This window comes from Temnothorax curvispinosus, unplaced genomic scaffold (genome assembly GCF_003070985.1).
Source record: "Temnothorax curvispinosus isolate PA1 unplaced genomic scaffold, ASM307098v1 QBEX01015206.1, whole genome shotgun sequence".
NCBI lineage: Eukaryota > Metazoa > Arthropoda > Insecta > Hymenoptera > Formicidae > Temnothorax > Temnothorax curvispinosus.
In genome coordinates this window covers 36,584-48,919 of record NW_020224986.1, presented here as the reverse complement: position 1 = coordinate 48,919, position 12,336 = coordinate 36,584, and the positions used below count along the sequence as shown (strand labels likewise).

The following is a 12,336-nucleotide window of genomic DNA, read 5'->3' as shown; positions in this document are numbered from 1 at the left end:
AGTCAAAATATGTTATTTCAAGTCTAGAAGAAAGCTAATCTCCCTTCCCTTTTATACCATCCTCTAGGAACAGCTTTATTAATTCTAGAATGAATGGAGAGTTGCGTTTTTTCTCATTCTTTTATTAATATTTTGAATAATATAATTAGACTCGTGCAAATGTCAACGATTTAACGGCGAATGCAAGTCGGGCGCGGAACGTGGTGCGCAAATAAAACTAAAAACGTGTATTTAAATGTGACGAACGTTTCGGCTCTTCTTTCGAGCCATCTTCAGCATTTATTAAGAAAAGAAGATTCTATTTCTGCAGAACTTGAGGTAGGAAGCTCCCTTTTTAAGGAGATGTCCTTCTTAAGGACAAGCGAGCTGGTACACATGATTATAGTGGACATTTCCACTGTGAAAAAGAAAAATATATTTAGTCAATTGTTAAAAGAAACAGAAAGAGAAAGGGGAGAGTTCACCTCAAGGTCTGCAGCAGTCAAAGAGGTACAAGAATTGAAAAGTCGCAGTAGTCAAAGGATGAATTCGAAGAGTCGCACATTTTGGAAATTAGAGACAAATCAACCATATCGCAGGGAATAGCCATCGCGATGTCTTCCACGTATCTAAAGAAAAACGACAGATAAAAATTAAGAATTCTTATCGCCCTTATCTCAATATCTTGTAGAACTAAATCCGCAAGGTCGGGAGACAGAGGAGAGCCCGTGGGAGTTCCGAAATTCTGTTTATATATGTTGTTGTTAAATTTGAAAAATGTGGAATCAAGAATAAATCGTATTGCAAGAACGAATTCATCTTTGGGAATGTCACATTCCTTAATATTTTCAATATTTATCGTTGTTTCTCGATATTCTTGAGATGTTACTAGAACAGATAAATGTTGTATATATATTACATCGGTATTTTCAGGTTTGTTTTGCAATACTTTTAACGAATTCTCCCTTGTCTTCTTTTAAACTATATCAGCAACTTTGTGACTTATCGTAGCGTAGCGTAATAAACAAGCAAAAGATGTAATTGTATGTAAATCTTTCAGGGCTAAATTGTTTTAATCTTTGCGATTCTGATCCTACATTCGTGTTATTTTTAAACTTGTCACATTTAAGGTGGAAGGAACTATTTTCTTAATGTCAAGGGTATTGCAATAAAATTCACCTCGATTAGCACCTCGTTCTCGCACATAAATATGTTTTCAATTACGCGTTTGAATAATAAAATTTTTCATTTGATAATTATACATTCTTGAGAAGAGCCTGACGATGTAAGATACGCGGAATTGATGCCATTAAATGCGAAAATACGTCGCGGGAGTGACGTAAATCATTCCCGTGGCCGATGGCGTTCATTGTCCGATAAGTTAGCGTCCAAACACGGGCATTGCCCATTTACGTAACGCAGGGTATTATTTCTCCCCAAAGTTCTGTTTTGTTTTAAACTTTGCACGTAATTTCTCGCAGCATATGGCATACCAAGCGATTGTAATGAGATTCAACGATGCAAGAAACAAACGTGGCATATTTTGATGTCTCTCTCTCTCTCTTTCTCTCTCAGATATATTCTTAGGTTTCTTTGCACGTTCCCTTTCAGCTTTAGAAAGATCTATGTGTATACATATAAACGTACATTTTTTTGTGACTAGCGTATATCGATACAAACACAAATTTTCTTTGTACTAATTTTTCTTTGTACGAGCTTAATCTCCTTAAAGATTACGCGAGGAAGTTCGCGAGATTTCGTAAGACTAAGCTGTCTTACGCGGTACATTGCTTTCCTGACGGCGCTAATGATAGAATAGAAGGAAAGTTTCGTTTATGTTAAGCAAGAATGAATGCGAATACAGCGACTGTTACAACTCATCTCAGCGCAAAGACTTGCCTGAAAAGACTTATTTCTCATGTCATGTGAAATTAAATTCTGCATCTTAATGTCCCTGTGCACCAATACATCTCTAAATGTATAAATCCTCATTTTATTTGCTAATGATTATCTGGGCAAAAGCATGGGGTAAATATACGCAGTTATTTTAACGACACTTAAGAATCCTATTTTAATGGCTTTTCTATGGTCATATACTGCGCAATCGCTGAAAGCGGTTTATGAAGGTTAATACAAGAATTCGTACTCGGATATTTTCTGCTATCATTATTACTAGCACAAGGCCTTCATCTTTTTGCAATAAAACTTCGACGAAATTTTTCTTTTACCTGGCCCTAATGACACGTTACAGCGAAGTAGTTAACTTCGTGTTAGAAAGACTGGTTTTTATTTTTATTTTAATCCACGCAAATTGGTTTTACTACTACAGTATGTGGAAGTCGTTAAAGTTAAAAGAATTTTTACAGTTTGCAGATAAATGTGATGATAATTTAAACAACTGACAGTGTGAAAGGTGCATCCTGTTTTGCTGGATCTACATATTTGATAAAATTCGCAATTACAAAATGAAAAATTTTATACGCTTTATTCATGAATAATTTACAGAAAGAGCAATTGATATTATTGAGTTATTAAGAACAGATTTATTACGTAGAAACAATTAACAAAGGTTATTGGAAATGTACGTAATGACACAAGTATCTTTCCAACTTTTTATCTTCAATTTCCGGTTGAGCAGCTCGAATAAAAGCTGTAGCCTCTATTTGAAAATTGCTATGTCACATTTGTATGAGGACTTAGGAATTTATGCTCATTGTCAGTATCAGTCATATTAATTTCTTCTATTAAAAACAAATTGTAAATAGACGGAAATAATTTGTTCCGGCAATCGAATGCTATTAATTTTTTTCTGAGTATTTTACGTTTATATGGAGAGAGATAGAACTATTATATATTGTAACTTTCCATAAAGGAGACTTTGTTCGTTAAACGTCAACACCTTGCATAATTTGTTACATTACGTATTTTACTATGTAAAACGCAATTGAAATTTCTGTAAAATAATATTTGTTTGAACTTTAGGTTTTTTATTTAGTTTCGTTTTTATCAAAATTTTGTTATTTCTTTTTTTCTAGGAAACTTACTAAACTCATTGTTAGAAATTCAGAAGTCAATATATCGCAATAGCCGTATATTTACAATAAAATCTGTCCAAGCGATATTACGTTTAAGTGTAAAAATTTGAAGGAAATATAAAATGTAGGAAACTCAGAAAATGATAAAAAGGATCTTATAATTTGTGTAACAATTGTAAGTGAGTTATTATAGTTGTAATTTGTAATATGTTGCTAAAATTGCTTTACGATAAATAAATTGAAATAACTTCTCAAAATTTTATGTCTGCTCGTAATTCGACGATTTTTACACAGCTTTAGGTGTTTTTATTTAATAAATATTTTGAAGAAGTGATCGAGAGTTTACACTTTAAGTAATAATTTAACACTTATCACTTAGCAATTTAATAATTTAACAATTTTCATATTTTTGCACTTAAAATAATCGTATTAGTTAAAATAAAATAATTCAGTTAGTTAAAATTCACGTAAATTCTTATCATTTAGCTTTTACGTTAAAATAGTCTAACGTAATTTATGCTATTGACTGCACTTTTATTAATCTCCATCGCGGTAAATCTTCTATATACGAGATTATCTATATGATCTTCTTGACTGATGTGACACTTTTAACCTTTAGCTGGCACACTTTTTTTGTTTTAACGTGTGGGAATCATTAACTACTGGGAACCCTTACCGAAGTCAGGATTACCCAGTAGCCCCCCGTTTGACAGGGGGGAAGACCCCCTCGTTCTCCTGGTCGAGGAACGAGGGGAGTGCCGGATTCTTACCGGCTAAAACCACACGGATGCCAACGCTGCGCCTGACTGAGAGTGCCTGGGAACTCTTGACAAATACATCCAGGACATTAGCTGGCACACTTCACCAGAATCACATAGCTGGCACACTGCAGGGGCCGTTTCAGACCCCACCACTAAAATGCTTGCTGCAAAGAAGCTATTGGTTTTTTTTACTTAAAAAAAATTCCAAGATAGTCTTCGAGTGTTGTTTTAACAAATGTCATTTTGATAAAATGTAATATTAAGTATGAAAAAAATTGGAGAACGTAAAAGAAAACGAAAAAATGACTGTTTTTACTCAAGAATTCATAACTCTTATATTTTAACTCTTCCATTTTTTCTAGTTACCATTTTTGTACTATATAGGGGGGCTTAAATTAGAGCTGAACTAGGCTGGGGCGTTTAATACCCCACAGTGCCAGCTAAGGGTTAAAAACGTTCTTCAATTATTACTAATTATTTTATCACCGAGCCTCCGTTGATATCCGTTGATACTGACATCGAGAAAAGTGTTTCTTCAGGTAGCGACCGCAAAATATTTATAACGCTTAATACTTATTCTCGTTTACTAAATCGCTTAATCGAGAACCGGATTTTATTTATTGCCGCTCGCATTTAATAGTTACGCAATCTTTGTAAAATATTTCAAAAGATTTCTCTCTCACGGATTAAATAGGTGCAACGTTTTGCATATCATTTGCAGAACCAACGAGAAATTTGAAGTTGAAATTGAATTATACTACGAATTCGATCGTAAAAACAAAATTATGCAGCGGACTTGCTGTCTAAGTGGGCTTATTCTGTAGCTCTTAACGACAGTTTATTTGGGTTGCGCAGATATTATACATGGTAAAAAAGGTGCGCAATGACAATATAACGATAACGAAACTGTCTTTAAGAATTACAGAATAGACCCACTGCTATCTTTTTTTTTCTAAATATACAGGGTATTCGGTAATAATCGCCGAAACTCTTGTATATGCGAGTAGAGTGAGTTAAACTGAGTAGAAAAGTATAATTGTATCATTTTGCGAAATTCCCAATACCTACTGAGAAATTAATTGAAAAAGATGGCCAATCTACTCGAGTAGAAGAAGCGCTCGGCGAGAAGTCGAGACGTCCCATTCCCAAGTATCGCGAATTTCGTATAAAATGATAGAAGACTTCTTTACTCGGTTTAACTCACTCTACTTGCATGCATACGAGAGGTTCGGCAATTATTATTGGGCACCTCGTACATCGTGCAAAGTAAAAAAAAATAATACAAATATGTAGCGTAAGAATTTTGTTACATTTTCTTATCCTTCCGGATAAAAAATGTCACTATATTTTATGGCAGAATACATGCGTTGCACTTAGATTTTTTTTAAATTATTGTGCAAAGGAAAAAAATAATACAAATGCAGCGTACGATTTTTTAAAAATTTTCTTATATTTTTTTAAATAAGAGAATCATTATACCTTTACGGCATAACATACAGGATATTGTGTAGACATTGTGTATAATATCAAATCATTATGTGAGAATCATTGCGCAATCACTAACCGAGTTATTGACGTTTTTGTCGCCTTGTTTTTTTCAAAGTAGACGGAGAAAAAAAATTCTACGTTTGCAACAAGTTGATCCGGAAGAAGGATTCATATTATATCGTTATTTTCTGTCGTGCAGTATCGTCATGAAATAGCGCGACACTGTGCTGCAGATATATATATTTTGACAAATTCGACAAATGTCAAGGATTATAGTCGCGTGAATAATTTTATTCCTTATTATACATTACATGTAGCAACATTAATGCATATGCATACAGGCGCGCATAAATATTTATATACAATTATATATGGGCAATTTTTCTCATTTCCTCAAACTTTATTTTTTGTAAAAAGAACAATACAAAAATTATCCTTTTAATTATTTTTTAATTCTTCGTCTTTTTATTTTTTTTGTACGAATATACGAACAAAGATTATACGAGAGAAAGAAAACATAATGTATATACAATATGCATAATTATTGTTGGAGATACGAAGTGGCTCCACTCAAACTAACAGGTCGTGATATTAACGACGCCCCTATCTATTCTATATGAACAATTTTTTTTCTGGAAATTTCTTTGTATTATTTTCGTGATATAAATCGAATTATTAGTTTTTTTTTATTATTTAACTTAAAGAAACGATTAGATCAAAGATAAAAATTATATAGGTATATAATAGTTAGAAATTTATCGGTAAACACATGTTGATGTTCAACAGATAAGGAGAATTGCCGTACCTAATATCGATAAACGTTTCACGTGGTTTCGTCGCTTTGGTGTTGGCGTCGCCAGTTACCTCTGTCGGCGCTTTAACCTCGTTTTCTGTTTTCCGTGAGCGGCGAGCGCTTGTAATGCGTCCGGTTGTATTGTTCGAGCTACCTGAAGAAAGATCGTTGTAAAAGCGGTAAAGATTCGATCGATAATTCGCTCACGATGGTGAAACTGACGCCGGAACTTATAGAGCAGTCGATGCAGTACATAAATCCTGTGCGGGATCGCGAATTGGATCTCCGAGGTTTGTGGAGGAATCGCGCCTGAAATTGCTTTATTGTTCATTTTACGTTCGTTTTATTATTCTCGTTTCGCTGGTATGTTGCAGGATATAAGATACCCACCATCGAGAATCTGGGCGCGACCTTGGTAGGTACACGGCTTCGTCAGGAGGAACAACAAACCTGTATTTATATTCTGTGTCTATAGACAAAAGCATTTACAGTTATCCCTACATCATTACTTTTTACGCAGGATCAATTTGACACGATAGACTTTTCCGATAACGACATACGTAAGCTGGACGGTTTTCCGCTTCTGAAAAGGATAAAGACCCTGTTTTTCAATAACAATCGCATCGTCAGAATTGGCGAAGGCCTGGAACATTGTATACCGAACCTGCAAACCCTGATGTTGACCGGCAACATGATACAAGAACTGGGCGACCTGGAGCCTCTGATACCGCTGAAGAACCTTACGAACTTGTGCCTGCTTCAGAACCCGGTGTCCGCTAAGCCACAGTACAGACAGTACGTCGTTTATAGATTTCCTCAACTTAGACTGCTCGATTTTCGGAAAATCAAGCAGGCCGAACGCGAGTCGGCCACGGAGTACTTTAGGAGCAAGCGTGGCAAGGAGATGGCACGCGAGATAGCTAAAAAGGTGAAGGCACAAACGGCGGGTACATCGGTGGATAAGCCTTTGACCACTCCCGAGGAACGTAACAAAATTCGAGAGGCCATTACGAACGCGTCCTCCTTGGAAGAGGTACAGAGGCTCAGTAAATTGTTGCAGGCTGGCCATATACCTGGCGAGGAACGATTGCAAAATGGTACGTGAGCTTACATGCTTTCTATATATTGCGTGTATGTAAACAATAGTTGCTTTCCATTTACGTCGAAACTCAGATAATTCTCACTTACGACGTCATTCTGTCTTTATTATTCATTAGTTACCAAAAAGGATAGAACGACGTCACAAGTGAGATTTATCTGAGTTTCGATGTAAATGGAAAGCACCTAATATTTCTTAAACATGTCAGCTGCGCTGGCAAACCTAAAAACGAAAACTATCGGTATGGATTCTATTACTTAACATTGTATTTTATATTCCAGGTAGTGGAGCTGCGGAACCTATGGAAGAGGATGACGATTAAATTATGTTTTTTAAGTCCAAAACCAATTCCCTATTGTAAGTATGCAGCTTGACGGAGTAAGGGCGTGACATAACAGCACACGTATGCTGATAAGAAATGTATACTATACACGGATCTACTACTATCTTTAGAGTTAACGGCAGATATTGCATTTTTGTACAAATAAAATATGGAGACTAGCCTGGAAGCGATTTTTATAATTACTCCTCGTTACACTACGCTCTATTTTAATATACCAATATGTTTATTTCAGCAAAGTCAATAAAGAGTTTCTTCAAGCGACTTATCTTGTGTTGTCACTGAATCTTCCCTCCTGTATATGTATATTCTACACGTGCCATAAGTTCGCTGATTGAAAAATAAAAGTTCTATGCCACGTAAATTGGATAAATATGAAACGTATAAATATATCTTTATTCGTAATGTTCAGCTTGCAAAAAATGGTAGAGAAATCTTTGAGATTTCTCAAAATTATAAACCACTAATTTAAAAGGTCTCTTACAAATCTTGTGAGAAATCTAATTTAATGGCTTATGATTTTGAGAAAGTCAACTTGCGGACGTACAATTTCCAAATATTTGCGATTAAATAATTTATGAGATAAATAATTGCTCACAAAGTAGTCTATACGCTTCGGCTCTGTGCGTGCGGTGGTATACACATTACATAAGCTGGATCAGTAGATGGGTAGATGTCAGCGCGACACGACGGTGCGCTCACGGTTTTCTCGCAGTTGCTCGCCCCGCTGGATACAACCTGAGGAAAATAATGGGTAATTGGGTCGCTCTTTATATAACGCATCCCGACACGATGCCCACGCCCGACGGTAAATCGACGTTCGATCCGATGTTCGGATTTCCGAATGGTCGAAAACCTAGAGGCAAGTATATTCGAATCTAACCTCTCATTCGTTTTCACCGCGCAGTATCTTGTTATCAATCGAATGTGTACACGTAATGTGACTGATCGTCCGGAACATTTGCATCGCGCCGGAGTTTCACAGTCGATTGTCACCCGATCTCGACGGATCTTACTGTCCGAGACCGAATAATATAATTATGGAGTTGACGATTTTATTGGTTACTTAATTACATGTGTTGTAATCTGCTTCACATTTACCTCCATTATTAAGACAGTCAAATCTATTGGAAACGGAGTATTTGTTGCTAAGTGTTTGCTACAAATTTTGTTGGCAGAATGCCAGCAGGAACATAACAGAATTTGGTAGTAGAATATGATGGCAGATTGATTGCAAAAATTGAGCACGAAATCTGCTGTCAGATCATGTCGGCAGGTTGTTACTTTTTATATGGCTAATTACGTTTGATTAATTTAACGGATAATTGCTCTACTCTATACTCTACTCGACTGATTTATAGCACGATGTTTTGTTGTTTTATCATCGAGCCATAATTTGGAAAATTAGGGTATATCATATTTCAAATGTCTATGTTGTTTATTAAATATTCGAGAAATGGATATAGCAACAGTGTTTATGATTCAAACTCTAAGTTTAGTCAGACACCAGGAATATCTGCTGAATTTACAGAGATGAAGTTGTCGGAGGAAGACATGATGGCTTTGAAAATCCCTCAGGACAGACGCGATTACTGCGCCCACAAGTATTTGGCGTTACATGAGTGCAAGAGGCGTCATTATCCTTTCATGTTAAAGTGCGCGCATGAAAGACATCAGTATAACGAGTGCCACGTTGAAGAGTAAGTATCCTATATTGTTTGAAATATCTGTATCGTTGTACGCGAATTTTCAAGGTACATTGCTAAGAATATTATATCTGTTACAGTTACACTCTGAGATTGAAGGAATACGAAAGGGAACGTCGTCTCCTCGAGAGAGAAAAGAGGATACGCCAGAAGAGTGAGCAGGCAGCAACAGCGTGAAAGTCCAGAAAATTTCGATAAATTTTGTCCATCGTCGTCGGTAACTTAGGCTGCACATATACAAAAGTGGAATTGTTTCCCGCTACTGTACATAAGCTATATCAATAAAATGTATTTAACAATAAATTTTCTATTTCATAAAATCATAGACAAACGCAATAATAATAATCCTTGCAACAATTTGCATTAGATCGATATGAAATTTACGTTAATTTTATTTCAGATTCTGTATAGAAAATGAGATATTTTACGTACTATTTAAAATACAGCTTTAATAATTTATTTACCAATATGGAAGATTTAATTTTGGAAACAAGCTTCGCATGGGATAATTTTTGTGTCCACTTCGATATCAATTTCTTTTTCGCACGTCGATCAGATAATTAATTTACAGGTGCAGATTGAAAATAATTCACGTTTATCTTTTAATTAATATTTTATTCATCGTTACAAAATGGGAGATACAATATGTACAAGACGGTGCATGCGCGACCGGCGTACGCGAGAGCCGTAACCCTAAGATTATTGTCTCGCGTCGAGAGACTTAATAACTTATCACCCTATCGTACAACTGTGTTAAACCTCGAGAATCGTCGCAAACACCCCTCCTCGGCCGTAATCCGGCGATTGTTCGCGGCGTTCGCGCGGTATCGCCTCGTGCCGCTCCTCGTGGCTGCGCAGGGGCAGAGCTTCGTCGAGGGAATCGATAAAACGGGAAGCGCCGCGCGGACGTGCAACTCCGCGGGTCCTCTCCGACGGCGTCGGACCGTGCGTCCGCGCCGGTTCTATCGCCTCTTCGCGACATTCGTCTCATCTCGCGTCTCGCTATGTTAATCCCGTGGAAGTAGAATAAGTTGTGAAACATCAGCGTGGTCTCGCGGGATATAATTCTCCCTCTCCCTCTCTCCGTTAAAAATCAAACAATAAATATACTTCCATATACATATATAATATACCGCCTCTGTGTGCCTCACAGAATGGTGAGTTTGATAAGACGAATCGAAGCAATAAAATATGATATATTAATATAAAATAATTTAAGATTCTCTCCATATATGATGTATTAGTGCACGATTTCGACGAATTGTAAGTCTCATTTATTCGTAGTTACTTGCCAGTAAGTCGCCAGGGTTTTTCGGGAAGATGGGATTTTTGTATCACGAATGTATCGCTGATATGGATATGTGAATTCGTTCGCACATTTCCAGATATTGCTCGATATAAATTTATTGATAGCAGCCTGTCGTGATCCATACCGCACTGCGGTATATCCGGGAGCCTCCTTCAGCATCGACGAGCATATACATGCATATATATGTTTCCCGATTGCTCCGTTTCTCGAATCGAAAAGCTGCGGCAATACTTCTCGATTACTTTAATTAGAATGCAAAGATAAGCTTATCGGATATATATCTATATTTTTCGTGTTACACCAATTAACTAGCTCTCCAGAATTATTTAGAAATTATAAGAAACAATTTCATGCTTTAAATTTTTATTTCAATGCCTCACGTTAATTCTGAAAATTACGAATATTGAACACGATTGCGTGATTTTCAGGACCGATTAGTCCAACACGACAGAATATTTTTATAACTGTAGCCATGTAATTTTCAAATCATATGTATTATATTATTGCTTCGTTTCGTCTTTGCGTTCCTTCTCGCTTATCGCAATCTCTCAAAATTCCAGGCTTTATATCCTCAAAAAGGAGAAAATTACATTTACCATTTATTTTATTTAACCTAATCCTCATGGCGTTCCTTAACTTCCTTTAGCGAGTTAATTGAGCGATGGAAGCCGATTAAAATATAATAGAAGCAACATTTAAGGCTATGTAATATTGAAGTTAATCCAAGGTGCGCGCGAGACCCGAGATGTCCTGCGGATAATACACGTCCGGGGAGAGTATAACGAATAAGAATTATCTTCCTTACGGAAGCAATCTCCACGCCCCGCACCAGTGAAATATCTGACCTCGATTATCTATCGGGAAGACGCGTTTATGTATCGAGAGTCAGTACAATTTATCGCTGCAAAAGCGACCCAAACAATCACATTTGATCGTTGCCTAAAAGGAATTTCTAATGGATAGTCTTTCCTGGTGTCCACATCGCAGACTTTTCGTTGTATCGCCTTGCCAAACTGATAGCAGATAGCAGCATTAACCCGTTAACCGACTGATCCTGCTTTTTCATTGATCAGTTTTCCTTCTACGATACTTGCAATTCTTTATAATTGTTATTTATATTGTACAAAAATTATAAAGCGTTGCCGACGCAGTTTTTGCTCGGCGCCACGGTTCGCTTTTTTGTTAACATTTTGATAATTCCGTCATTCGCAGAGTAGATAAGAAATTTCGATATTCTCTAGAACGCGCGTATTTAGATATTTATTCCTCTCGCGCTTTGCCAACAATTGACATTTTCGAATATATGAGCTGCTCGATGAGTCCCTCATCTATCGATACATTAACGAGCGTAAAAGTTCACCGGTGTAGAAAGGAGCCCACATTTCGACGCGATATGTGTGTACGTGTGTATTGCGTGTCTCGTTCGTCGCTGGAACGAAGATTTTCCCTTTCGTATGTGTACTATTCAGCCTTGAGTTCCTTCGCGGACTTTCCTCTGCGGTAAGCGGACCTGTAAAAGTCGGAGAAGAGCACGAAGAAAATCGTCGAGTGAAGTAGAAGGAGGGCCGCGACCAGTTTCGGGTAGCCGCAATCGAAGATGAGGGCCTGCGCGCTATGCACGAACACCAGGAAAAACTGCACCTGCAAAATCGATTCAACAATTCAGCACAATTTAGCAATACATTCGGACATTAGAATCTATAAGGTGAGTAAAGCTATCGATTGCAAAAAAGAAAAAAAAAACATTAAATCTGGACACACGAGACTTTAGGACTATTCAAACGTATAAATCTTTATAATTTATATGTATAAAAATTTGACAAGTC

The 12,336-nt window shown here is 36.7% G+C and overlaps 3 protein-coding genes across 3 annotated transcripts in view; 2 read left to right on the top strand and 1 right to left on the bottom strand.

Annotated features, from left to right (window-relative positions):
- Positions 1-6,136: 6,136 nt before the first annotated feature.
- On the top strand, positions 6,137-7,763 carry LOC112465455 (probable U2 small nuclear ribonucleoprotein A'). The gene is made up of 4 exons (XM_025033007.1): positions 6,137-6,346; positions 6,431-6,471; positions 6,577-7,153; positions 7,437-7,763. Exons 1-4 carry the CDS (start codon positions 6,265-6,267, stop codon positions 7,475-7,477), a joined length of 741 nt encoding a protein of 246 aa, XP_024888775.1. The 5' UTR covers positions 6,137-6,264; the 3' UTR covers positions 7,478-7,763.
- A 386-nt stretch (positions 7,764-8,149) lies between these two features.
- On the top strand, positions 8,150-9,521 carry LOC112465456 (NADH dehydrogenase [ubiquinone] 1 beta subcomplex subunit 7). The gene is made up of 3 exons (XM_025033009.1): positions 8,150-8,357; positions 9,027-9,195; positions 9,282-9,521. Exons 1-3 carry the CDS (start codon positions 8,246-8,248, stop codon positions 9,376-9,378), a joined length of 378 nt encoding a protein of 125 aa, XP_024888777.1. The 5' UTR covers positions 8,150-8,245; the 3' UTR covers positions 9,379-9,521.
- A 274-nt stretch (positions 9,522-9,795) lies between these two features.
- Positions 9,796-12,336, bottom strand: part of LOC112465458 (elongation of very long chain fatty acids protein AAEL008004-like) — a 27,590-nt gene continuing 25,049 nt past the window's right edge. Inside the window, exon 4 of the mRNA XM_025033011.1 lies at positions 9,796-12,151. Coding sequence (XP_024888779.1) covers positions 11,972-12,151 — 180 coding nt within the window. The 3' untranslated portion in view covers positions 9,796-11,971. The remainder of the gene's footprint in view (positions 12,152-12,336) is intronic.

Coding starts and splice junctions, on each gene's coding strand:
- LOC112465455 (XM_025033007.1), top strand. CDS start 6,265: ATGGTGAAACTGACGCCGGAACTTATAGAGCAGTCGATGCAGTACATA. Junction 6,472..6,576: donor AGAATCTGGGCGCGACCTTG/GTAGGTACACGG, acceptor CTTTTTACGCAG/GATCAATTTGACACGATAGA. Junction 7,154..7,436: donor CGAGGAACGATTGCAAAATG/GTACGTGAGCTT, acceptor TTTATATTCCAG/GTAGTGGAGCTGCGGAACCT.
- LOC112465456 (XM_025033009.1), top strand. CDS start 8,246: ATGGGTAATTGGGTCGCTCTTTATATAACGCATCCCGACACGATGCCC. Junction 8,358..9,026: donor GAATGGTCGAAAACCTAGAG/GCAAGTATATTC, acceptor CTGAATTTACAG/AGATGAAGTTGTCGGAGGAA. Junction 9,196..9,281: donor AACGAGTGCCACGTTGAAGA/GTAAGTATCCTA, acceptor TATCTGTTACAG/TTACACTCTGAGATTGAAGG.